General features: G+C 44.4%; 1 protein-coding gene across 5 annotated transcripts in view; it reads right to left on the bottom strand.

Annotated features, from left to right (window-relative positions):
* LOC147584077 (uncharacterized) overlaps nt 1-27,932 on the bottom strand; it is a 132,606-nt gene that overhangs the window by 102,954 nt on the left and 1,720 nt on the right. For 3 of the 5 annotated variants that reach the window (XR_015240817.1, XR_015240816.1, XR_015240818.1), the window contains exons 3-6: nt 26,745-26,953; nt 25,933-26,388; nt 11,308-11,398; nt 9,919-10,051 (exon numbers count right to left, since the gene is read on the bottom strand). Coding sequence is in view for 2 of the 5 variants with exons in the window: in XM_086677393.1 (XP_086533519.1) it covers nt 9,919-10,051; nt 25,933-26,119 (320 nt within the window). In the remaining 3 variants the exon portion in view is untranslated. The remainder of the gene's footprint in view (nt 1-9,918; nt 10,052-11,307; nt 11,399-25,932; nt 26,389-26,744; nt 26,954-27,932) is intronic. The other 2 variants (XM_086677393.1, XM_086677398.1) reach the window with 1 other exon arrangement.

Genomic DNA, 27,932 nt, shown 5'->3' with positions numbered 1-27,932 from the left:
AATAAAAACAATCCCTCCAAATAACAATTCAAAACAAAAACCACATTCACATTTGATCCTTTAGCAAGTTAAAATTCATTTTGATTATTGGGCAAACACCCTCAGGTGGATTAGCTTGCATTAGTGCAGTCAGATGGCACCTAGCTCTAGCTAATGAAGACCTAAGTGGTTATGTGGGGTGTAGAGAGGGGATAGGGCCTTGGCATTTCAGAATACCAGTTTCATTTCATTTAAACTCACAGTTTAAATGCGAGCTTAATGAGCACCTGGGTGTTTCAGTAAGTTGAGCATCTGACTCTTGATTTCAGCTCAGGTCGTGACCCCAGGGTCATGGGATTGAGTCCTGCATTGGGTTCCATGCTGAGCGTGGAGCCAGCTTGACATTGTCCCTCTCTCTCTCTCTCTCTCTCTCTCTCTCTCTCTCTCTGCCCCTCCCCCTGAGCTCTCTCTCTCTAAAACAAAAATAATAAAAAATTAATAATAATAATAATAAATGAATTTAAAACATAAACTCCCAGTATGATACAACTCCAAAGTCCTAGGGGATGTAGCCATTTGTAACTTGGTTAAGGTACCAATCTGAAGCTGGAAAAAAGCCCTGACAGCTGATCAGTGACCATGGTTGGACTCAGTTCCACTGATCTCTTCTAGCTGAAGACATGTGCAAAGTCACTCTGGCAGGTGATTTTTAAAAATTTGTTTCTATGTGAAAAATGCTATCAAGTGAGAGATTAAACTTCAGGGAAATTTGGAAAAGTGGTTAACTACAATTAACAAGCAATGTGAGGGCAAGCACAGGAACATTTAACTCTCTGTGGAAATATGAATTAAGAGTAAATCAAGACTGTATACATTTTCTTATTCTCATTTTATTCTCAAATTTACGGAGTCAGAAAGTTCTAGAGAATCATCCTCTGGATCCTTAATGGTCTATTGTAAACTCTCGCTAACCCAAGAGCACATTGGGATGGGAGTCCAATGAGTCAGGGTCCAGATTCAAGGGCGTTGAGCACCCTGAGATCACGGGCTTGCCGCAGGAGTGGCTAGGAGGTGGAAGCCAAATGCAGGCTCACTTGGCATTTCTGCCTTTCCAGAACTGCCTTCCCAAGTCATTCTCTTTTAACTTAAGTGTGGCTGAGGAGCAGACTCCTGCCATGGTGAGTTCATTCGAGAGTGGTAGATATGAAAAAGCAGCCTAGGGTCAAGTTTGGACGCTAGGTCTTCTGCTTCCCAGACCCCATAAAAGCCCTTTGACTATGGAAGGATACAAATGTCAGGAAGACCAGGAATGCGGAGGCCCAGGCAGTGCTATTCCAGGGGGCTAGTAGGAGAAAGAAAGATGCCTGTTCCATGGAGTCATTGGCCAGGGTGAGGGTGTATGTGTTTTCAGGGCTCACAAAGCTCTTCTTCTCTTCTTCCCTGCTAGAGCCACCACTGAGGCAACCAAGAACCCAGATCATCAATGCCTTGGGCTGTGCAATCTCCTCTCTCACATCCTTTCCCTAAAACCTAGAGGAACAAACCAGCTGTAGATCTTATTTCAAAGGGACAAAGGAATAGACTGCCTGCTTGGTTGCACTCCCAGCAGCTCCAAATCTCTGACTAACCATGGTTCCCACATAAGCCAGCCGAAACGTACTCACACTTGGTTCTACCACCATTCACCAAGCTGGAGAGAATGCCACAATTGTCCTTCTGCAGAAAGATTCACTGTCCCATGATGTGCCAGGCGCTTTATATTATTGTCTTATTTATACTTTGTAACAGCCCCCTTTATAACAACATGGCAAAGTGCATTTTCTAAATGAGGAAGTGGAAGAAAGGAGAAGTTACATAATTTGCCTGAGGTTGCACCAACATGAAGTGATCTGGCTAGGACAGAACCAAGTCTAAGACCTGTGCTGTCTCCATGGCAGCAAGGGATATTCAAGACCCAAGAGAGATGGAACATTTCAAACGAATCCAAATGGGAGTTGGAGCCCCTCCTGCCTGACTTGTTCCTGGGAAGACCTGGAAAATCCCACCAGAGCTGTGCCTCTCCACACCACCTGCCATATTGATACCCCAGCTATCAGTGCTACCCCGAGAGCGTCCTTGAAAGTGCCCCTGGATCCAGACTTCCCACCACACCCAATCCAGGACTTCCAGAGATTCAGTGCAGCCAGTTTCTCAAAGAAAGCCTCACATCCCAACCTAATACCTCGGGTACAGAGACTGCAGGACCGTTCTTGGAGTTGGGGACAGATGCATAGCCTTGGCCCAACTACAGGCCCAGAGCCTCATTTATTACTTTCCCATGGCTGCTACAACACATTACCACAAATTTAGATTTGTATGTACAGTAGGAAAGATTTAGGTTAGGTTAGACAACTGGAAGAACTTGCCCAAATAATACGGATTGAGTTAGATCATTAGATTAAAAAGAATGAGGCACCAGAACAGAATTGTCTTTCCTTGGAATCTTTCACAATACAAAGCCAGGAGCTAACTAATGTTCACAAATTAACGTTCACAAACTGACCCGCGTCTTCTTCATTAGTGCTGTCATATCACTCATCCTTCCCACAGCCCCAGGGACCTAGAATGGGGGAGAGGGCCGAGAGGGGAGCTGCCACTACCTCCCAGAGGGAGTCAAACCCCAGAGTCAGTTCCCAACCTGTGGTTCTCAAAACTCAGTGGGCATCAGAATCACCAGGAGGGCTTATTTAAAAACAGATTGCTGGCGCCAGCCTCCAAGTCTCTAATTCGGCAGGTAGGTCATGGTGGGATCTGAGAATTTGCGTTTCTAACCAATTTCCAGGTGATGCCGATGCTGCTGGTGGGGGCCTCACTCTGGGACGTGTCAGTGTACTTACTGTGTATTGTACCCCCACCACCCTGTTCCCATATACACCTCAATTTAGAAGAGATCTGGGCTTCCTCCCACCCCTGTGGAATGTCCCGGGGTCTACAGGATGGCCAAGTGCATCTTCTCCAGTTTTTCTTAGAACAGTCTCTCGAGATCTTGCTGGAGCCTTTATCTTTCACAAAAGAGGCGCTGGCCCTCTCTCCCTGCCACAGATGAGATCAGGTCTTTTCTTTTCTCTGAAAAGACACTAATCTTGAGAGCTTGCAGAGGATGTGAGTCGCCTATTTACCAAGCCGCCACTGGCTTGGCACCGATGTTTGCTTAACCTTTGCTCAGCTGCCGCCTTCTGAGGATATTCTTTCCCCGCCCTTGGCCAGGCTCATGTTTTTCAAGTTCAGTCCTGAAATCCTCTTATTTACCAGTTTGAGGAATTTGGGTTTCTTTCCTGCACGTGCCTCTTTTGGACTCCCCACCTCTGCTGTTCTCCATCCCCCAGCGGCAGAGGGCCAGAGGACAGGGACGACCTGAAAAGGCTGTCCCAGCAGGGAGAGGCATTTTATCACTCTACAGTGAACTGCTGGCACCTGATGATAGCAACAATCCGTATGCTTTATTACTGTTTTTAAATTCTCCACAGACAATGCACTCCCCTCCCCTCCCCCTATGGTCTGCACCTGGGACAGATGGTTCCCACCCACCCACACCTTGATACACCAAGGCCACACAGGGTTGCTATTCTAGAAGCCTTTGAGTTGAGCACCATCCTTAAAAGGACTGTTGTCACAGGGTTCCCTGGGAGCAGGAGTCAGGGTCTAGATACCAGTCCCCTCCTCGTCCCAGGAGACTTCATGCGGCTTCCCCTTTCCACCACCACCACCACCAACCTCCACAAGCGATCAGCCTCAGTGCCCCAGGTTCACGCTTATTCATGTCTGCTTGCTGTTCCCTTCTCTCCTCAGCCCACCACCCATCAAAACCTGCCCAACCTCCTGCCCATGTAACAAAATGATCTGACAAACTCATCCTCCCTAAGGCCTTCATGGAGAGGCAGAACTGCTCCCAGACCTTGCTGCACCTAAAATAACAGGCCTCCTGGGGCGCCTGGGTGGCTCAGACGGTTGGGCGTCCGACTCTTGGTTTCGGCTCAGGTCCTGATCTCACAGTTCATGGGTTCAAGCCCTGCGTCGGGCTCGGTGCTGATGGCTGAGTCTGCTTAGGATTCTCTCTTTCCCTCTCTCTGTCCCTCCCTCCACCCTCTCTCTCTCTCTCAAAATAAATAAATAAACATTTTTTTTTAATAGCAAGATTCCTAGGTAGAAGGGTGTCTGTTTGCAAAAGATTATATTGGTAGTGGTGGCAATGAAGTATTTTGAGGCTTTAAGAAGGGTCAGTATGGGAAAAATAGCCTCTGAACAGGATGCTAGGATCACCTTGTGTATGTGAATTCTGAATGTCCTATGGCACCAGCTTTCTTTTAATATCCAAACAAAATGTCCTGAGCCCACATCCCATGGGAATACAGTACTCTCCTCAGGATTCCCAAGGGAGGGCATGTTGGGGGGCGGGGGGCGGAACTTGAGGTCTCCTAGCTACCCCACACTTAAGTTCTCCCTTCCAGAGACTTCTTGGTCTGTAGTCGCCATCTTGCCTCCTGCCTCTGTGTTCTCCTCTGAACACCTGTATGTGCTCTCCTCCTAGGACATTACCCCCTCTTTCAATCCCATAGTCATACTGTTAGGGAAAGGTGGGGAAAAAAAACAGAAAAGAGCTTAAAATTGAATATTAGTTATCAGTGTTCTTAAAGTTGCTGTTCTATCCCCACCACTCTTGCCCTCTCGAGCTGAATCTCTCCTTGCTCATCTTCTCCCCATATTCCAGGTTCCAAATCCCTGTTTCTCCCTATACCCTCAAACTGCTGAGGGAAAACTGAAGTTTCTGTTACTTTATTATACAGACATGTTTAAGTATGAACTACCCCTTTCTAGGGACTTCGGGGCCTCTTCTACTCATCGGCTTAATAAGGTTTCCTTAACAAAGAACTGCCTTTCCCTGGCATGAAATCTTCTGTTCCCAGCACACAGGGAAGCTACAACGGTCATTTCTGTTTCGAAAGAGCAATTTTCCCTTCCCTGTTACATAGGCAATTTCCTCTTCTGCCTAGAGCCTCACTTTGATTCCTTAACCATAAGAAGTTTTTCTTTGTGCCAATTCACTTTTTTCAATTACTTACATATATTTTTTCATAATTTCATAAAACCATGTCATATGTTATTGAAAATAAAGAACACAATCCCATCACCCTTACAGGCATCTGTATTTTCAAAGGCTCCATTTCAGTCTCTGTCTACCCAGGCATATTTTAAGGCATCTCTGTTTTCCTTGTCTGTTTTTTGATTTTACATACTACAAACAACTTTCTATGCCTTCACTGCTATTTTTTTTTTAACAGTTGCAGAACATTCCATTGGGTTACTGCCCCACAGTTTAGCTACACATTCCCCATCACAAAAGCAGCAACTTTTGTCTTGTTCACTGATGTATCCCAAACAGTGGGAAACAGCATTTAGCATGTAATAAGATCTCAGTAAATATTTGTTGAATTGAATGAATGAATGAATGAATGAATGAATGAGTGAGACAGGTTGTTTCTAATTTCTTATTGCTATAGGCAGATGCAATAAACATCTTCATGCATACTACATTTGTCTTTAGCTTACTATTTCCCTGATATAATTGTTTCCCTGATATTAGAAACTGCTTTTAACCCATTAATAAAAAATAGTAGCAGCAGCAGCAGCAGTGATTATAATAGCTAACATTTACTGAGCAGTTACTACATGCCAGGCTCTGTGATAAGAACTTATACCCAAATTGTCATGGACTCCTTACAACATCCTTATGAGAAAAGTACAAATTACCCTCATTTTACAGATGAAAAAGCAAAAGATTGTTACTTGCCCAAGATCACATAGCTTATGCAGGGCAGAGATGGAATTTGAACTAAGGTCTATCCCACTCCACATTCTGAGGTCTTAACTATAATGACTTATAAGATCAAAGGGTATAAGTGAACTTATGACTCTTGGTACATGCCATGCTGCTTTCAGAAAGGACCATGGCCATACACCTTATTTTAAGGTATATCACTTACAAGGTGCATAGACTCCAGTTTTGTTTTTTATTCACTATGACAACCTTTACCTTTCATTTGTAATATTTAGTTCACTAATATTTAATGTAATAACTGGCTCATTTCTATTGAAATACCCTACCTTACTATTTGTCCAAACTGTTCTGTGTTCCTTTTCTCTTTTTTCTTGCCTTTTTTTTTTTTAACGTTTATTTATTTTTGAGACAGAGAGAGACAGAGCATGAATGGGGAAGGGTCAGAGAGAGAGGGAGACACAGAATCCAAAGCAGGCTCCAGGCTCTGAGCGGTCAGCACAGAGCCCGATGTGGGGCTCGAACTCACGGACCGTGAGATCATGACCTGAGCCGAAGTCGGATGCTCAACCGACTGAGCCACCCAGGCGCCCCTCTTTTTTCTTGCCTTTATCCAGATTGGTTTTGTGTCTTTAAATTGCATCTTTCCTTTCTAGTAGCTGGGGGGGGGGGGGGCGGTATATATTCTTTTATTCATTTTAGAGGTTATCGGAAAAGGGTGTTTATTATAAAATCTCCTGGCATTCAATAAATACAACTATTGGCACATTTTTTTGCTAGATACTCATTAATCAACCTAAATTAAATAATCTCCTAGAGCCCTCTTCTCCCTACACGACATTGTAGGTCATGCAGAATTCCCTATATACAGGTAGTGCCAACTTCTGGCTGTAAAATATTAAGCAGCTCCTGTTGTCCTCAAAGACGTTCAATCCAGTACAAACAAGCAGGTGAATCATTCAATACCCAAAATCAGATGGCCATCAGTGTAAGACACAACCTGAGCACAGGCTGATGGCAGAGATGACCTCAAACCCAGCCCATGCCATAGACAAGCCCAGCCTGCCTCATGCTGCCCTCACAAACCTCAGAAGACCCTTTCTGGGAAATAGAACCATCCTCTAATGATCTGGTCCAAAATATCGTTCATCCTTGCAGAGGATATGGTAACCTTTTAATTATTCATTCGAACTGAGGGCATCCAAATATCCCTTATTCTTGGCTTTGGACTATAGTGTTTGTTTTTTTAACATTTATTTATTATTGAGAGACAGAGAGAGACAGAGCGTGAGCAGGGGAGGGGCAGAGAGAGAGGGAGACCCAGAATGTGAAGCAGGCTCCAGGCTCTGAGCTGTCGGCACAGAGCCCGACGTGGGGCTCGAACTCATGAACCGCGAGACCATGACCTGAGCTGAAGTCGGATGCTTAACCGACTAAGCCACCCCGGCGCCCCTGGACTATAGTTTTATATTTACATTTGAGATGTTCTCAAACTTTAACAATAAAATGAAGCCATGTTGAAAAGCGCTGGAGCAAAATAGGCTTGAAAATAGCCTAAGACTTTCATCCTCCCTCCAACCTGCTGCTAATACATTCAGCGTTTAGGGTGGGGTGCCGGTTGTCTAAGACCCCAGGGTATCTATGCATGCCCTTCAGTAATAAAGTTGTCTAGGAATTCCTAAAAATGATCTCCCTATGACCACAGACACGAAAAGTGAGAATGGAAAACATCTCTAGCCGAGGAAGTGAGCTATTTCTGTTCCTTTAGAGTATGATTTTGAATCTGTTGACAAAGCTTTGCTGTCTTCTCTGGAGTCAGAAAGGTCAGTTTGAGGTTAAGCCCAAGTGAACGGTCCATGATGAAATAAACACAGCACAACCCAGGGCTATGTACAATGTTATTCTTTTACCTTCTTCCTGGAATTTCGAGGTTGTGCAAATGGAATACAGAAGTGGACAAAATAATGCAACAGTGCAAAATAATACCAGGGGTGAAATCTGCTTACTTGATGATTCAAAGAAATAAAATACACTTTAACTATGGATCTGTCCATCTCTGCTCCCTGCTCCCTGATAAGCGTCCCTTCCCCAAAAAAGAAAATCTTCTACTTTCTCTTATCTTTTCTTCCTTCCCTTAAGATTTTTGTTTCTAAAACTCTTTATCCCTCTCTCTCTTTCCTAGATACATACAGAGACAGAAACTTAGGATGTTAGAACTGGGTGGGAGAGCTGAAAAATCAGCAAAGCCAGAGCTATTCAAACTTCTTTTAAACCAAAAGATATGATTATTTATTAAAACTTATTTGTAAGCTATGCTAGCTATGACTATAATAATGCTGTGTAACAAACCACTCCCCAAAACAAAATGCTTTTAACATTTATTCTCATGCTTACAGATTGCAGATTGAGGGTAATAAACGAGTGTAGGTGGGACTCAGGCTATGGTCAGGTTTGGGTCTGCTTCACAACTCTCTCTTTCTTTCTACTGTGACTACCTGTGGGCACATTCTCCTAGTAAATGAAAGAGCACAAGAGGCAAGACAAATCCTGCAAGTACATTTGAAACCTCTACCGATGTCACATCCTCTCATATTCCATTGGTCAGGGTAAATCTCATGGCCAAACCCAAAGTCAGTAGGACAGGAGAGTACAGTCTGCTGTAAGGAAGACAGGGCAGGGAGTGATTGTTAGCTGACCAATAATCCAATCTATCACAGAAACCAAATATATAAAATAGACCTAGGTGATTCTTTGCTAGTTGAATGAGGGATGAAGGGAGCCTAGACCCCATCCTGTTCCCCAACTCCAATGTCCCAATGAGTCCTCTGGCAATGCCGGGGACTTCAAAGAACATGGCATGAAATGCAAGGCAAACCCACTCACTTCAGAGACAAGAAAACTGAGGTGCAAACAATTCTAACAACTTGTCTACCATCTGAGAAGTATCAGGCACGAGACCACAAGTGAGAGGACCTTTTCTAGGAGTTTTCAAATCTGATGACAACTGGTCATTTTCCAGTCTCAAGTCATAGCTACAGAGATTACAACAGTTACATAGTTTACGATTTGTGTAAATTGCTTGCAGGTGGAGAAAATGTTCACAAACAAGGTAGCATAGCAAATGAGAAAAAGAGGGAGGGGCGAATACAGTTCTGACTACCAAATCCCAAACTACTCATTTCACAGTACAAAACTCAAAACCGGCTGCTTCCATTCCTGGCTACCCATCCATGATTTCACATGGGTTAGAGCAATGATGGACAAAATAAGAGAGCACATGGCTGAGTTAAATTCTAAATGCATCTTTGGTGAAGGCAATTCTCAAATTCAAGAATAGAAACTATATGATAATTCTATTTGTTGGTAAATGAAGCCTTCAGAAGCCAGAGTATTAGGAAGAGGGTAGAAGCTTTCCCAGGGCTGTAACTCCTGAGCACTTTAGAGTCACCAAGGGGATTGCCCACCATCTGAGGATTTGGCCACCAAAGAGACCTATAGGTCCAGCTAGAGGATTTAGCAGGAATAGGCGTCAGAAGTAGAGAGTAGGGTCAATACCAAGAAAAGAGCCATTCAAAGAGACACCAGGGCGAGGTCAGAGGCACACCAGAATCCCAAAGAGGGATTCAGCCTTATCCAGCCCCTGCGCAAAGTCAAGGATTAGTGGACGAGACGTGAGCCTTCAGTGCTTAGGGGGTAGAGGGGATGCCAAAGACTCCAGCTTCTGAGGATGAGATGAAATGGCCAGGCTATTCCTTGACCTGAGAGTATAAAGGGCTCTGGTGTCCAGTCTTCAGCTGCCCCTTGGCTCAGGTCTGGTTACCCTTGCCTCTCCCCACTTGAAATGTTAAAGGTGAGTGTCATGCACAGGCCATTCTGGGCGATGAAGCTTTTACTCCACCTGAGCTACGTGAGGCCCCCACCGTGGTGACCATGTCCCGTGTCACAAGAACTAAACAATGTCCCAGAGTTCCTTCCCTGTATGGCTCTGAATTCAGGCTGGCAACAAGAGAAATCTGCATGAGATTTGGAAGGCAGGGTGAAGCAGTGACCACCCCACTCGGGAGGTCTGATTAGGGCACCAGCCACAGCAGGAACCCACACACGCTGTCTCAGACCTGCTGGCTCACCTGGGTGCTGTGGACACTGGCTGGGCCCACAGCATCTCCACTGCCCACTGGGTCTCCTCCAGCTTCTCTGGTTCCTGGTCCAGGTGCATGTGTGGCTCTGCAGTGATGGGCACCCACTTGTCCTGCAGGTCACCTGTGTTATCAAGATTGGAGGCGGTGAGAGTGAGAGGCAGGTTCCAGTCTGTTCTTGCTCTCCCCCACTTCATAGCCAACTTTCCATCCCACGTGCAGGCCCTGCTGACCGTAGAAACTTTAGGCCCAACATCAGACACAGAGGCAACAGCCTTGCATAGACTTTTCCACTGGCTTCCACATTGAGGAAGTCTAATCTCTATAATAAATCCCTTATTCCATGTCACCCAGAGTAGCTCTGCTTTCCTCACCAAATGCTGACTGATCCAACCAGCTATTGCCATTGCCTCAGCAAATGCAAACAAAGATACTTCTGTTTGGCTCACCATGTGGTTCCTCTGAACAGAACATCGATACTTCCTCCAAGCTTCTGCTTTCTTGACTGAACTTTTATCACCACCAAACCATCATCACCACCATTATGGTCACCATCACCTCCACCACCCCCAAATGACCGTCACTGCTACCACCATCACCATCACCACCACTCTTTGTTAGCAGAAAAAGAAGGCATGGATTCAGACAAGACCCCCAGAGCCGCGCTGGGGTGGGAGTGGGGATGCCAACCACTTGGGTGGCAGCACTGACCCAAAACCTGCCCGGGGTTCAGAGACAAAGTGGCCTTGCTTCTGTAGACCTCAAGTTCAGAGCCCCAGAGGAAAGCTTGCCCACTGAGTGAAGGTCAGAGATCAGGAGGACAGAAATCCCGTTTGGCCTTCCAAGGACAGGCCAATGAGTTAAAAGAGGTGAGGGCCAGAAATGACCAGGGGAGGGGCGCCTGGGTGGCTCAGTCGGTTAAGCGTCCGACTTGGGCTCAGGTCGTGATCTCATGGTCCGTGAGTTCGAGCCCCGCATTGGGCTCTGTGCTGACAGCTCAGAGCCTGGAGCCTGCTTCCGATTCTGTGTCTCCCTTTCTCTCTGACCCTCCCCTGCTCATGCTCTGTCTCTCTCTGTCTCAAAATAAATAAAAACATTAAAAAATTAAAAAAAAAAAAAAGAAAGAAAAGAAATGACCAGGGGAAGCACCCACAATGACCACTCTTCATGCTTAAGCCAGAGTGGCTCTTAGCCCTCACTGCACATTAGAAGCATCTGGAGACTTTTAAATGTATTAATCCCCAAGCTCCACACTCAAAACCTCTATTATCTCTTTAACGCTCCCCAGTTCATCCTGAAGTGTGAAAAGGATTGAGAAGCAATGCATTAAACCAGAACACTAACCTCATGACTTCCTTCCATCTGTGCCCCGGGAGTTACCTCACACTCTGGGATGACTTAGTTGGGCTCTTGAATTAGGTGACTCTGGATGCTAGATAGTGGTAAAGCAGAGGAGAGAAAAGGATCCTCCCTAGAATGGAGAAAAAGATGAGCCTAAGTTTCGATGGAAAATTTACCTGCTTCTTATTCTGGGGTGGAAGAACCAGAGAATTAATCTATAAACTGAAGCAGTAAGAAAAGGAACATAATCCAGAGAAGACCCTTGCAGCTAGAGTAAGGTGCTTATCCTTGTAATTGTCCTTGTCCTCAGCCTCAAGGTGAACTTGACTTATTTTCTACCATGTCCAAGGCTTAAGGTAAAAAGAGAATTTATAAGCAACAATAGCAATTGTTAACATTTGCCAAACACTTACCATGTGCCCAGCACCATGCGAAGTTCTTTACATGGAATAACTCTTTTAATGCTTAAAGCAAGTCTATGTGGTGGGTGTTAACATTTTCCCCATCATAAAGGTGGACAGAAACTGAGGTACAGAGAGGCCGAAGAAGTTGGCCAAGTTCACACAGTTGTCAGAGCTGCGATGGTATCCCAGGAATATTCCTCCAGAGTTCACACTCCTAACACCACACTATACAGCATCTCAGTCCCCACGTGCCCTGGGGTAGGTAATATTCTCCCCACTTTACAGGTGGGGAGACTGAGGTTGAGTACCTTTCTCATGCTGCCACATTTCCCCACTAGCACAGCCTGGACTTGGAACCTCCAAGTAGAATATACCAGAGGGGCTTAGGACAGTTAGGCCCAGAGGCGGGAAGATATCTCTAAATGCCCATCTCTTCCCAACACCACTCCATCCTGCACACTCAGAAGCTACACATGCAATCATCTTTCAAAAGAACTGCATTCAAAAAAATCCACCCACGACCCAAACCAGCACTGGCATGCACGTCGAGTCTGAAAATGGCACGTAAATAGAAGGAAAGGGTGAATCCAGACGCGCTCTAGGTTGGGCAAAACATCTCAAATTATTTGTTTCTAACATTTTGCAATTGGCAAGACCCAAACCACATTTTTCCAAGCATTCTCTTCTCCACCCCAACCCTACCCCCACTGCCCCGCTTTACATTGTAAGCCCGTGTGTATTTCCCCAAAAATGTAATCCATATGTGTCTGATCCGTTTACACTTAACTCATCAACTTGTAGTTTGCTGGGAGTTCTTTGCTGCCCATGAAGCCTTCTGAGACTGTCTGTGAGGCCTTCAAAAGGCTCCTTCAGGCTCTTTTCTTAGAAATAGGAAGCTACATTTAGCTAAGGGCAAGTAGAACTGAAAATGTCAATAGGAAGGAAGAGGTTCTAGGACCAAAAAGTTTATTCTTATTCTCCACAAGGCAGAAAAGCAAGGAGAGGCCCCCAAGGTAGTATATCAAGGTCCTAGAAACTTGCTCTGGTTGGAACACCAAGGCCAGGGTTGGGTCCAATTTTGTTTTCAGCCACATTCACAGTCCCTCTGCTGCCACGGCCCCTACAGTGGCTCTGGAATGTAATGGAGAGCCAGAAGCACGTCCCTGACCTGGGTCACCGGTGATCCTGATGGTATCAACTACTTTGGTGGAACTAAACCCCATATACTGGGTTTCTACCTTGGCAGCCAAAGATCTTGCAAGTTCTGTTTTTCTATCTGCCTTAAACACACACACACACACACACACACACACACACACACATATAGACAACCAACCAAACACTTCTCAAAACAAACCATTACATCTGATATGCTTTAACTCATCCATGTTTTTTGGCTTTAGCAAAAGGTTCTAGTTTGGGGTTTGTTTTTTTTTTAATTGCTTAAGTTCAGCTAACTTGTGTCCTTCGGGAAAACTGATCTATGTAAATGTGATTTAACTAAAGGGGTTTGAGCCATTCACATGTGTTTTACATTTTCTAATCATCCTGAGCTCTGTACATAGTGAGCAGACTGAAAAATGATGGTGGTCTCATTTCAACATCAATTTTTAGCCAATCTATCTCCCAAGAATGCCGAAAGACGGCTGGAGAGAATCTCCCTTCCTATTTCCAGACAATCAGAAGCTGATATTTACGGAAACCCTGGAAGTGTGTGAAGTTGATTGGACGGGTAGAAGACTCATCAGAAGACAGCAATTCTTTACAATGTCTACATTCTTAAAATTGGCCAAAACTTCAGCAAAGATTCACTTGAACTATTCTATTTCCCTGATTAAATTCAACAAACATTTAAGAAATGCCTACTGTATTAGTTTTCTATTGTTGTATAACAAATTACCACAACTTTAGTGGCTGAAAACAACATACATTTACTATCTCATAGTTTCCATGGGTCAGGAGTCTGCGCATGGCTAAACTGGGTCTCTGCTCGGGTTCTCATAAGGTTGCAATTAAGGTGTCAGTCAGGCTACATTCCCATCCGGAGGCTTGACTAAGGAACCATCTACTTCCAAGTTCATTTGACTTGTTGGCAGAATTCACTTCCTTGTGGCTACATAGCACAGCTCCCCATATTCTTGAGAGTTGTTGGTCATGAACTGCTCTCAACTCACAGAGGCCACTTCAGGTCCTGGTTGTGTGGGTCCTTGCTCTTAAAACATGGATGTTGACTTCTTCGAATCCAGAAGGGGAATCTTTTCCTTTGGGAAAGTCTAGGCTGGTTTAAAGGTCTTTCACCTGATTTAAGACAGGCCCACCAGGATAACCTCCATTTAGGTTAACTCTAAATCGACTGATTTGGAAACTTCAGTATATCTGCAAAATCCCTTTCCTTAATCATATAATGTAACCTAGTCAGGGGAGCAACACCCTTCATATTCACAGGTCCCATTCACATTCAAGGAGGTGTGTATACCAGGAAGGTGGGAAGCTTGGGGGCCTTGGGAATCTTAGAAGACCCTTGTACATATACCTGTACAAGGGCATGGTGATATATAAGTTATGAATCCTACCTTCATGAAACTCATACCCTATTCAGGGCAGTGGATACGCAACAAATAATTACTTCATGAGATATTTTCTGTAATAGAGGGATGTTCTGTGTTCAGAAAAGCACAAAAATGGTCACAGAGAAACTGGGATTTGTGAGATAAATAGGAGTTCAGCAGGCAGGCAAGTATGGGAAAGGGGCATTTACATGGGGTTGGCTTGAAACAATATGGTGTGATTAACAGTTATAAGGAATTGGATTTTGCTAACAGCTAAAGCAAATGTGCTGAGCATTTTTATTTGCTTTATTTTGACTTATCTTCTTAAAATAAAAAGAAAGGAAATGAATTGCTTTAAAGCCTGGCTGATGGACCACACGTATGCGTGTGTGAGATTTGCTGCATGACTCACCTATTTACAGCCACCATGAAAATAAAACCGAGGGGGGAATGTGTAACCAATTAACACTCCAACTGCTATGGGCTGAATGTTTGTGTACCCTCAAAATTCATATATTGACACCCTAGTCTTGAACATGATGGTATTTGGAGGTGGGTTCTTTGAGAAGTAATTAAGTCATGAGGGTAGAGCCCTCGTGGTGGGATAATAAAATCCTTTCTCAATAAGAAACATGTGGGGCACTGGGTGGCTCAGTCGGTTAAGCATCTGACTCTTGACTTTGGTTTGGGTCATGACCTCACGATTCGTGGGTCCGAGCCTCGAGCCTGGGATTCTCTCTCTCCCTCTCTCTCTGCCCCTCCCCCATTCACACACGCTCCGGCATGCTCACTCTCGCTCTCACTCTCTCTCTCTCTCTCAAAAATAAATAAGCAAACGTTTAAAATTTGAAAAAAATAAAAAGAAAGATGAGCGAAATGATCTCTCCACCATGTGAGGATACAGTGGGAAGGCAGCCATCTGTAAACCAGGAAGAGGGCTCTTGCTAGGACCCAACCATGCTGGCACTGTGATCTGACTCGCAGTCTCCAGAACCGTGAGAATCGAATGTGTGTTGTTGAAGCCACCCAGCCTGGGGTATCTTGTTACGGCAGCCTGAACTGACGAAGGTACCAGCCCTATGAGAAAATATGCTTCTGGGTCCCCTTTGGAACGGGTAGACCTTTTACAGTCAGAAGCTTCCCTTGAATTGGTGTTTCATTCCAGAAAGGTGGATAAGCCCACCCCTACAAACTTAACAACAGGAAAAGCCAAGGAATTTCTGTAGCCCACAGCGCAAAGGACAGCAACTGAGGCTGGCCATGAAGTCAGGCCAATCCCAGCACCTGAGGACCTGTACCCCACATCCTGGTACTTTCACAACTTGAAACAGGATTCACTTCTGAAGCCTGAAGCCTCTGACTCCTCCACCACATTATATAAACGCAGGCCAGAAAGAAAATGCCTCTAAAAAACACAGGAGTTTCTATGTCAACTCCAAAATACCTCCTGAGCCACTAGGAAGATGACAATACTACAGAGGAAATGCAACCATCATGCAGGTGGTTTGATCCACGTGTTTCATTTCCATTGTCAAGTGCAACCGCGGGATACTATTTCCTGGTTACTCAGCACCACTCAGGTTGGTCAGCCTCTCTGTGGCCCTCTGAAAAGCCCTATGGTAGGGACGCCTGGGTGGCTCAGTCGCTTAAGCGTCTGACTTCAGCTCAGGTCTGATCTCATGGTTCATGAGTTCGAGCCCCGTGTTGGGCTCTGTGCTGACAGCTCAGAGCCTGGAGCCTGCTTCAGATCCTGTGTCTCCCTCTCTCTCTGCCCCTCCCCCACTCACACTCTGTGTGTGTGTGTGTGTGTGTGTGTGTGTGTGTGTGTGTGTGTCTCTCTCTCTCTCAAAAATAAATAAGGGTTAAAAAAAAAATGTGAAAAGCCCTATGGCAGAGGGAGCTACTGAGATACATTAGGAGATGTGCACTCCAGTTTCAATTCAATGTGTTCTTCCCTATACCCAGGATTGGTGGAGGACAAATTTTCCACTCACAGGGATAAATGGGTTTTCCAGACAACTGAAAATCTTGCTAGCCACAGGATGCTTGCACATTATTGTTTCAATATTGGAAATTCTCCTAAGATACTGGCATATATTAAGAGCACGGGCCCTGGAGCCAGGATGCCTGGGTTTGAATCCCAGCTCCACCACATGCTCACTGTCTGACACTGGGCAAGGGGACTAACTTCTCTGCATCTCCGGGGACGGTCCCTAGTTCATAAATAGTGGTGAGGGTTAAATAAGTTAACTACACAAAGACATTCACTACCTGGCACATAATAAACATCTCAATAAGTTGTTACTATAAGACAGAATGTACAATATAAAAGATAAGTGAGGCTCTTTCTCAGGGTCATTTTCATAAACACTAAGCAAAATACTATATATATATATATATATATATATGTACATATTATATATATGTCCGCTCTTGCTAAATATATGTAAATACATACCCATATATAAATATATGCACAAATATATAAAAACATGCCTTTGTGACCCACTGAAACATATTAGGGAGATGACATTTACCCTAAATGACCTCAGAAGGTGGTTTTTAATGCTTTGTGTTTGTCTTTTTAAAACATTCTTGCCTTCTCTCATTGGTCTCACTGCTAGCCACAGTCATGTCTGGCTGTCTGTCTTCCTCCTCTGAGTTGTTCTATTCTCCCATGACTGGGAAACCAGATGACAAAGTTTGCTATAACCGTGAGTAGAAAAAGAGCACAGAGATTTGAACGACAGTCCTACAGGCTCCTTTATGAACCAAATGTATGGGCTTGAAACTGGGCATTGTGTCATGTATTTTGACTGATCAGAGGATAGCCTCCTGCTTACTTTCTTTCAGGATCTTGAACATATCCTGAATCTGTGGTTTTCAGCCACTCCCAGAGGGCCTTCATGCTCTGTGAGCGCATCTCAGGGGCCTCCTTGGTGGGGGGGGGGGGGAAACAGGCAAAGAGATGTTTACCCAGTAAGGCTCCGAGCCCTCCACTGCCACTTCAACCAGACAAGTTCTGATACATGTTTTATGTCATGGAGCTCTGCATACAGGACCATTTGAAAAGAAGGTTCCGCTGCTAAATCCATAAATAAAGTGACAGCTACTGTTCTACAGCCATGTTTGCCAGATAAATGACATTGGGACACTCTTTTCTGTATGTTTGAAATATCTCAAATGTAAAAAAAAGAGGGAGAGCCACAAGTCAAACCATCCCTAGGAATTAAGCATAACAAGAATTCATACATGATATATGAGACTAGACAGCTACAGAAAGCATTTCCAAATAAGCCACCATAAGTATGATTTGTAAAAAAAAAAAATTTAATGAGATTAGGCTAACCTCATGTCTCACCAGAGACTCACCAAGTTAAATGTAAATAAATGTAAAACAAGTTACAATTTTGAGAAATCTAAAATGTTAATGATAGATATATATCGATGTGAGTGAGTTGCATGGTTGGGAAAAGCAGAATGGGTCACAATGATTTGTCAGTGTTTCTCCAGAACTCACCAAAAGAGGCTGATGCCATGTTTCTATTCAGAAAATTCCTTAAAAGTGAAGATGGACACATTAGCATGATGTAATTGACCTTTCAGCAACATCAAACTCCCTCTTGTTCAAACTCTATCCTTGCTAACTGTATCATTTAGGACTGTTTTGGCTGCAAAAAACATAAAACACAAAAGAGACTTTTTTAAAAGCTTAACCAAGATCAAAATGTATTTCTCTCTCACAGTCTGGAGGTAGTTAGCCCTGGGCTGGCACAACACTCTATGATTTCAGGGATCTAGGCTTCTTCTACCTATTGCTCTGCCCCAGGTGGCTTCCATTTTTAAGACCCCTTCTGATCCAAAATGGCTGCTAGAGCTCCAGACATTATGACTGTGTGCCAGACAGCAGGGAGGAGGAAGAAGAGAAGGGAATTGCCCTTCCTTTAAGAAGACTTTTTAAAGTTTCACATACCCCTCCTGTTTACATCATATTGGTCACAACTTAGTAGTAAAACCACACTTAGCTGCACAGCAGGCTGGGAAATGTAGTCTTTATGCCAGACAATTCTGTGTCAAATTAGGCATTCCATTTCTATGAAAAAAAGGGAGAACAGGTACTGGAAGACAATAAAAGTCTCTACCGTGCCAACTCACCTCCTGATTTCTATTTTGACTTCCTAAGTGGACTATTCAACTGAAATAGAGTGGTATCCCCATTATTCACTCTTCCCCCAATTATACTTTCAAAATTAATTTTCAATTCAATGTAATGCCACAAACATTTGTTAAATACCTACTATGACTTATACAATGGAATACTATTCAGCAATAAAAAGGAACAAATTATTAATATATGGAACAACATCAATGAATCTCAAAATGATTATGCTGAATGAAAACAGCCAGACAACAAAGATTAAAAATGTTATATTCCACTTATATAAAATTCTAGAAAATACTAACTAATCGACAATGGTGGAAAGCAGAACCTTGGTTGTCTGGGAACAGTGGGAGGAAGGGAAGAAGAATTGCAAAGGAAACTTTGGGAGCAATGGATATGTTCAGCATTTTGATTGTGGTGATATTTTCATGGGTGTATACATGTATCAAAACTCATCAAATGGAAAACTTTAAAAATGTGCAGTTGATTCTACATCACTTATACTTCAATAAAGCTATAAAACACTTAAAAAAAAAAGAATCTATTACATGCCTGACACTATGCTAGGCACTGAGGATACAAAAAAAGCTATGATTTCTGTCCCCAAGTACTCACAGTACAGTACATTGTTTTGATGAATAAAATAGGCTTATGGGTGAAGATGGGGTGAGTGGCTCCCCCAACACCTGATTTAGTCTTCAATAAATGGACAAAAGCAAGGCACTCAGTCTACAACTGAGTATAAGATCCTGTCCCATGTGTCCAATCAACCCCCAGAGCTCAGCCTGAAGCCCATGAGTTTTAACCACTTTATAGTAAGGAGCTATGTACATGTACATGCCATCCTTTCAATCTATTTCTATATACGGCTCTGGATACATATAAGGAATAATATTAGTACTTTAAAAGCCCCAAAGTTAATTGTGTCTTTTCTACTTTTAGAAATGAAATCCAAAGGCATGCTTTCTTCACTTTTCACATCTGTGTTGCAGAGCCAGCAAGGATCACATGACAAAGACAAGTAGTTGGCACAAAGGAATCTTTAGAAGGAATAGTCTAGCAAGACAGATATTTGGAAACTGTTTCCAATGACCACGACTTCTCATGTCTTGACATCTCTTGGTGATGCTGTTGTAGTGTGGGTAACATTGCAAGAGTGCAGCGTTAAGGTCTGGAACTGTCAGATGTTGGCTCACGGGCAAATATTATCGATCAAATTCCTTATTTTCTTCTCAATTTTGCACCCCCTAGTTCCTAGGGCTTTTGAAGGTCATTAGGACCTTTCCTTAGAACTGAAAACTATTGCTCCTACCTTTTCTACTTTGAGAAAAAAAAACTCATAAAAGAACAGTGGTTGCCAGGGTTTGGGAGGGGGAATGATAGATGAATAGGACAGGTGAAATAGAGTGGTATACCCATTATTCACTCTTCACACAGAGTACAGAGGATTTTTATGCCAATGAAGATACTCCGTATGATACCATAATGATGGTTACATGTCATTATACATTTGTCCAAATCTATAAATTTTATACTACCAAGAACAAGCTATAAACTATAGACTCTGGGTGATGATGTTGTGGCAATGTAGCTACGTTAGTTGCAACAAATACACCACTCTGGTGTGAGTGTTGGTAATGGGGAAGGCTACACATGTGTTGGGGTAGGGGGTATATGCAAAATCTCTGTACCTCCGTATCAATTTTTTTTGTGAACCTAAAACTGGTCTAAAAATATAAAGTCCGAATAAAAAAATCAACATGCAAAATGGTAATCAACCTCATTAGAGTTGTATAAATTCTAATAAAAAATAAATAAAAGAGAGATTTCTTCCTAACATATTAACTTTTTAATTACAATAATCAAGATACTTCTATACAGTAGGTAGGGGTGTATATTGGCATGTTACTCTGGACAGTAATTTGGCAAGATATACAATGAGCCTTGTGTAAAGTTCCTGACAAGGTATGCATAAAACATTTCCAGAAGATGATACAGTAAAGTGTTAACTGGTCTTTTAAAAAGTTATCAGTTGCTGAGTAGATAGCTTCTTCATTAAAAAAATAACAAGATTAGATCAATTCACGAGCCATGCCAAATAAAGAAAATTTTCTTCCCATCGTCCATGAGGCCTTTACTGGTGGGGCAGCCCTGAGCAGGGTGTGCCCTACAGAGTCACATCAAATCCTGCCCACAACCCAAAACACCTCCCCCTTCTATCCCTAACCACCCCTAACACTACTGTACTAGTGACCTCTTTAGATTAAGATGCTGAAGCTGAATTGTCCTCTGGGAAAAGAAAGCAAAAATCCAACTGGCCCACACTGCCCAGAAGTCGGGAAGGACAGTGTAAGGCAACCCCATGGGGTTGCTTTGCATGATCACCATGGACCTGGTGGGAAAGCAGCAAAGGACAAGGTGAGATGACTGAGGTGATGACAATGAACTTTGGTTATGGGAAATTTTCTTGAAGGCCAGTACTTCATATTGTAAAAAAAACTAATCTGGAGTGAAGCGATGAATTATTCCATACAAAATCACCAAATCTTAATTCTTTTCAAATGTTGATGTGTTCTCAAAGATCCACAATTCAAAGCACTCCTTTCATTTTTATTCAATCTCCTAATAAAAGCAGACTCCTTGTCCTCATTAAGTTCAATTTAATGGCACTTGAAATGTATTGACTTACTAGTATATGAATGCCCTAATTTCACTGGAAATTCCAAAGCCAAGGAACTCTGCTGATGAAAATAATCCCTCCCTAACACTTCCTTTCTCACCGGGCACTTCTGTGCATTGAAAACACATTTTCAGTGCTAACTAGGAAGGGCTTTCTTAGTTCATATCACATTAATCTTGCAGCCTTAACATAACAAACTGAAAGTCTGTTTCTTCTACAAGTCCTTTCCCTAAATCACTTTGAGAATGGCCTGAGATACTTCATCAATGAGAAGGCAGATGTGGAAGGAAGGAGAGAGAAATCAGTGACAATCTTCAACGTTTGTTCTCTAATGACAGGCAGCTCCTGAATAGAACGTTTGAATCAACTACTCCCTTCTGAAGCTGATGGGAATTTAATTCTGCCTGAAACAGAAGTCCCTCATCACGATGTGGTTTGCCTGAGCAGATATTTAGGGGCAGGGGGAGGAAGGTTTGGGACAAGGAGATGTCAAATATGGCCATCAAAACCTAACATTGTAAAGCCTACCTGTAAGACACTCATAGCTGCAAGTTGGTGTCAGTTCCAATTCCTAGCATGTCACAGAGGCTTTCACCACATCACCCTCCCAAGCACATCTACAGCTTGCTTTATGCCCTTGGACAAGCCACTGCTCACCTCTGAGTGTCCATTCTCATCCATATCAAGACAAGCCTGGACAAGGGGACAGTCCATTGTAATCTATTCTGTTCTTGAATCCAGTACATGGAATTATCTTCATCCTCCCCTCGTGGCCATGCTTTGTCTTGGTGCCTTAATTCTTCATGGCATCACTCTTCTTAAGACTCCTCAAGGAAGCATAGTCTGATTTTTTAAAATACCACATCCAAAAGGCAGAGAGAGAACTTCTTCAGGTGCATGTTAAGGATGGTTCATGGAGAACAGTTGGTGAAAGTCTACTATCTGCTGAACGGATCTTCTAAACACCATCCACGCAGAGTGGCCCAGAGCTGGGGATCAATTTTGCCCCTCAGGGCACATCTGGCAACCTCTGGAGACATTTTTGCCATAACTTGGGTGGGGAGGGGGATATTTTTATCATCTAGTAGGTAGAAGCCAGAGATGAAGCTAAACACCGTGCAGTGCACAAGACAGCCACCACCAACAAAGAATTATCCAGCCCAAAGTGTCAACAATACCAAGGTTGAGAACCCCTGGTGTGGTCCACAGAATCAGTACTATTTGGTGTAGCCAGTTCCCCAGAGTTGATCGTATGCATCTTTTTCCAGCTCCTCATTCGTAAGATAACTTTAGCAGCTTGAAATTGACCATTGGGGGAGTACTTACACCACAGACATTAGCACACTCCACAAAGCAAGGCAATTCTTTTTCTGAAAGCCAGCTGTTAGGATAACTTTTTTTAAAATTTATTCTTTTTTTTTAGTAATCTCTACACCCAGCATGGGGCTCAAACTCACGACCCCGAGATCGAGTCGTATGCTCTTCTGACTGAGCCAGTCAGGCGCCCCAGTCTGAGATCCAGCTGTTAAACATCTGCCAACACACCGCTACTCAGAACCAACACATGATATACCTGATTCAAAACTCAAAGGTGGGGTGCCTAGGTCACTCAGTCAGTCAGTGACTCTTAATTTCAGGTCAGGTCATGATCCTAGGGTCATGAGATCAAGCCGTGCATTGGGCTCTGCACTGAGCATGGAGCCTGCTTGGGATTCTCTCTCTCACTCTCGCTCTCTCTCTCTCTCTCTACCCCTCTCATCCTCCCTCCTACCCCCACCCACATTCACATGTGTGTGTGTGTGCTCTCAAAAGAAAACAAAACAAAACTCAAAAGCACTTTCAGCAAGAAGGCTGCATTGTGGGAAACTGGAGATGATTTTACATATGGGCAAAGAGTCTGACCTCACAGCACCACCATGCCAAGAACAACAAAGAAGAAAGGAACAGTACAAGGAACACTGTGAGCAGGTATTGGAAGTCTCTCATGTCTTGTTGTTTTGTTTGCTTATTCATATACACCCTGCCTTCTTTGGGGAAGCATTTGAGGGGACCATTTAGGGAATAAACAATATGCTTGTTTATTAAAATCCTCAGAAGAGGGGCGCCTAGGTGGCTCAGTCAGTTAAGCATCCGACTTCAGTTCAGGTCATGATCTCGCAGTTTGTGGGTTGGAGACCCGCATCTGGCCCTGTGTTGACAGCTCGGAGTCTGGAGCCTGCTTCAGATGCTGTGTCTCCCACTCTCTCTGCCCCTCACCCACTCATGCTCTGTCTCTCTCACTCTCAAAAATGAATAAATGCTAAAAAACATTTTTTTTAATCCTCAGAAGAAATGTATGATGGAATGATAATAATTCAACACCCTTTATTTTGAAAACTTGGACGTACAAAAATAAAGATCAACACACAACAGGTGCAAAGCCTGAGAAGCAAGCAAGTCGGTTTCTCCAGACTCAGCAAACTGAGAGATGTATTTTCCTGGCGGGTCCTGGAAGTCAGTAAAGCTGGACTCCACTAGATCCCCCCACGAGGGACTCTGGGGCCAACCACTGCGGTTCATAAAGGGCTTCACCCAGACGGTGGACGCCCTACAAAAACTCAAGCCACATTGGAAGGAAACCCTTTCCCGAGTTTGCTCTTTATTGCTGTCTTGATATTTGCCTCTGGTTGCTATGACAAAATCTGGCATTGGAATTTTTCTGGGAACAAATAGGAAATAGTTGTGGGAGGAGATTCAAGACCCAACGCACATTTAGGTTTGGTTATAAACATTCATGGTAAAATACGGCAATGACTCATTAAACCCCCCAAAAAGGAAACCCCAAAATATTTTTAAGCCCCATTCAGCATGACTTTGTTCCAGAGGTGACCAGCTAGAAGCTCTTTGTTCTAGACAAGGTCACCAGCTAAATGAACTAATAGGGGAGACTACTGACCAGTTGAGGTATTGGTCACCCTATGCCAAGTCACCCTCTGCTTTCAGTGTGTTTGGTTTCTGGAGCTGAAAGTGCTAACCCCACACAGTAGAAATTTTCCATTTGCTAGAGTTTAATTATTTTGTCCAGCCTCACAGAAGAGAAAACCAGGGCTGCAGCCATTTAAACTCTGGCAGCGAGGGTCTGGGAAATCTTACGAGAGCATTCAGGCCCAGGACCAGCCTTGGATCCAGATGGGCTGGGGGTCTCTTTGTCTTTGTATATGTTTATCTAAGGCTTCTGTATCTAAAATTTTTTTTCTGAATCTCCACTTTTGACCTAAGCCCAATTAATCTCTCGGTTAACATCCACTAACTTGTCTTCTAGAGCCAGCCTTATACGTGAGAAGAGGCACCTGCCACCATACAGAGTGCTGTGAAGAGAGTGTGGAAGCTTCTAGAGACAGCCTTATACGTGAGAAGAGGCACCTGCCACCATACAGAGTGCTCTGAGGAGAGTGTGGAAGCCCACTTCACCCCACGTGGGCTGGTAGGCACGACCAGGCATCCATAGCATGGAAGGCTGCCATCAAACACAAAGGATGTGGGGAGATGTACTGAAGAAATACCCTACTGATCCTTCAAATGGCCATCTGGCTCCAACCTATCTTTCCCATCCTATCCCCATATGCTCCCGAATGAGCATACACCACTCCAGATAGGGTCCTATCCCACCACCTCTTCCATCTGCCACAAATGCCTCAGAAATAATGATGAAAACACAGTTCCACATACGGCGATTTTTATCTCTCAGAATTTCTCTAAAGGGAAAACAGATCTATTTGGATGAAATAGTGAAGCAAGCTAGTTGGAGAGGACAGGCAAGATCTCTAGGGTTGTTCCAATAGCAAACAGTGGTCATTGGACTACTATTCATAAAATAAGGAAAGAGGGAAAAGCCGAGAGGTGACAGGAGGCTGGGCCTGTGTGGGAGGGACTAAAGGGTATTAACTGTGAGACTATCTAGTGCTTGCCTCTACCTGGCACTGTTCCGACCTCTCTATACGTATCACTCACTTAACGCTACCAACAACCGTAACAAGTAATTAGTAATATTATTCCTATTTCACAGATGGGGAAACAAAGGCCCAGAGTGGTTCAGTAAGTTGCCCCAGGTCACTGGGCTAGGGGACGGCGGAGCTAGTGAGCAACAGTCTGCAGCCTGGCTCCAGAATCCATGCTTTGAACCCTCTATGCAACTGCCCCGGTGCGTAAGCCTCTGGTCACAGTTAAGGAAGGACAACAAAGCAGGAAGCTACAAGGATTTCACCAAATATAAGAAACCCTACTATTTTATGTATTGCCATGACAATGTGCCAATTATACTATGACACACCATCACAGTAAGGCAGATTCTGATTCAGATATCAAATGTTCAAATGTGAAAAAGGTGCATCATAGATATAAAATACAGTATTGCAGGGGGATTATACACATGTTTGCTGCAGAGTATGCAGTGACATCTCCTCCATCTCTCCTTGAAATCCCCGGTGAAGCCCACCTTTCTCATTAATGCTCTTGTGGATACAGATTCTTGGGGGGAGGCAGCGGCAGGGAAAACCCGTAAAGATGCCATGTGTGTAGGTGTGTGTGCACTCACGGGCATGACGCGCAGGTGCACCCACGCCTGCAGGCGTCGGGGAACACATGCAGGGCAAAGGCGAGTTCAAAAGCATCCTGCATTTAGCGACACAAAGAAAATATAGCTTCATTATTTTCTATAGTTGATCTAATCTTTTTCCCCGAGCCCTTCACCTTACTATGTAGGGAGGGAAATTAAAACAGCAGCCAGTCCAATCATTTAAACAGTCTCCTAGATATTTCAGTCTTGCAGTTTTCCTCCCCCACTTTCCCTTTTCTCTCCAAGGTGGCCCCTGGGGGAAGAGTTTACTTTACCTGGTGCTGGCATGGAAGGGGACGGAGGTCCTCGACCCACATGATTCATACACGCAGGGCCCTGTGCCATCCTCTGGGTCCTCCCTGGAAGGCCTGCATGCTGAAGTCGGTGGCTGGTAGGGTCTGCTATGGGCCGTCCTTGCAGGGCCCTGCTGCCTGAGCTCCACTCCGTCCTCACAGAAGCCATACACCTCCTGAGGTCCAGCTACGTTTCCCATGTGATCTCCAGCCTGGGAGTCCCCACGGTGGCAACGCCTTGGTAAGTCCATCAGTTGGGGCTCCTCACGGCACTCACATCACTCTTGTTCAATGAGCCTCGGTGTGACTGCGGAATCCTTCCCGTCGCCGCCCAATACGTCAGCATATTAAATAAGCTCTCACCATCCTGGATCTACTGGTGATTCCCTAAGAGGCACACCTGTTGGCCATTACCTTCACCCAGGAGAGAGTAATCGCCTGAAGGGGGAACACAAACGTTAGACAGACATGTAATCAGTACTGGCTGAATTAATAAAGATCTTTATCACCTACTGAACATGTGAGCATGGGTCCTAGTCCTAATTCTAGTAAACATTAAACCATCTATCTTCCCTGAGGGAGAGAGGGGAATGCATGCCGCATGCACATGTGCTGGTCGGGTCAGGTCTGCTTCTGACCTCACCCCCTGCCCCCCCAAGGATAACCTGACCCAGTGGAAGCAAGCGTGACATATGTGGGTATGTCCGGAGTTTGCCCAGAACTTTGGACTGCCATGGCTGAGAGGCTGAAGATCTGATACTGAAATCTCATCCATTTCATCTGGATGAACCCACCGAGATGTCAAGACGGAGCTCCAGGCAGCACATGGTCCCCTCTGTAGACTAGAGCTGCCAGACGTGGAGAAGCCTGTCCGGGCCAGACAGCAGCCCCCGGCTCTTTCTCCACAGTCCGGCTCTTCCTCTTCCCAGAATATCTATCATCCGTCACCTCAACTGACCCTTTCCTCTGTCCAATGAGTGGAGTGTTTGAATTTCACATTTTCCTTTGAAAAAAAAAGAAAAAAACCTTCAGAAGGCCAAATCAAAAAAAAAAAAAAAAAAAAAAAAAGAGTGTGAAAGTGAGTTCTAAAAAAAATTTTTTTTTTCAACGTTTATTTATTTTTGGGACAGAGAGAGACAGATCATGAACGGGGGAGGGGCAGAGAGAGAGGGAGACACAGAATCGGAAACAGGCTCCAGGCTCTGAGCCATCAGCCCAGAGCCTGACGCGGGGCTCGAACTCACGGACCGCGAGATCGTGACCTGAGCTGAAGTCGGACGCTTAACCGACTGCGCCACCCAGGCGCCCCGAAAGTGAGTTCTAAAAAAGAGGACACAGGGGAGTAGTATTGCCCCCGTCTCTCAGGAAAGAGGGCTCCCTGGACCCTACACCTCCAGCCTCCACTGGCTGTGCCCCTTTTCTGCCCAAGGGGTCCCAAGCCCACTTCCAGAGCCTTCCTACACCCGTTCTCTCAAGAGCAGGCCACACCTCCAGTGCACACACCACTAAGCCCAAGAACCAAGAAGTGGCCAAAGGATGGCTCTTTGCCACCATCCATCAAGGATGGAGCTTGGACGTGCAGGCTGGGATGTCTACACGTGTGTGCATGCCGCACCTCTCGTGAGGGGCTGCCAGGGAAGGGAGGGAGGCCACAGGCAGTGGGTACAGAGTCCACAAGCCCTGAGCCACCGCACTCCTGCATGGCACTCCCGGAGCCTCCAAATTCTTGATTCAAATCTGCCCTCTGTGCAGGTATATTTGTCAACGCAAAAGGATGGAACATAATTTTATTTGTTTGTCAGCTTGATTTATAACTTCTAAATATTTAGACATGGTATGTGAGCCTCCGTTTTTACACCTGCCAAAGCCCCACAAAAGTTAGGGGAGGACCCGGAGAAGGAAGGGATGGGCAACTCTCTACATCAAAAAAGACCAAAATTGTTTCTCTGCTGTGTGGTGCTTAGAATAATAGCACATGGCAT

This window comes from Puma concolor, chromosome A1 (assembly GCF_028749965.1).
Source record: "Puma concolor isolate L17-30 chromosome A1, mPumCon1.1.hap2, whole genome shotgun sequence".
NCBI lineage: Eukaryota > Metazoa > Chordata > Mammalia > Carnivora > Felidae > Puma > Puma concolor.
This window is presented reverse-complemented; position numbering and strand designations above follow the sequence as displayed.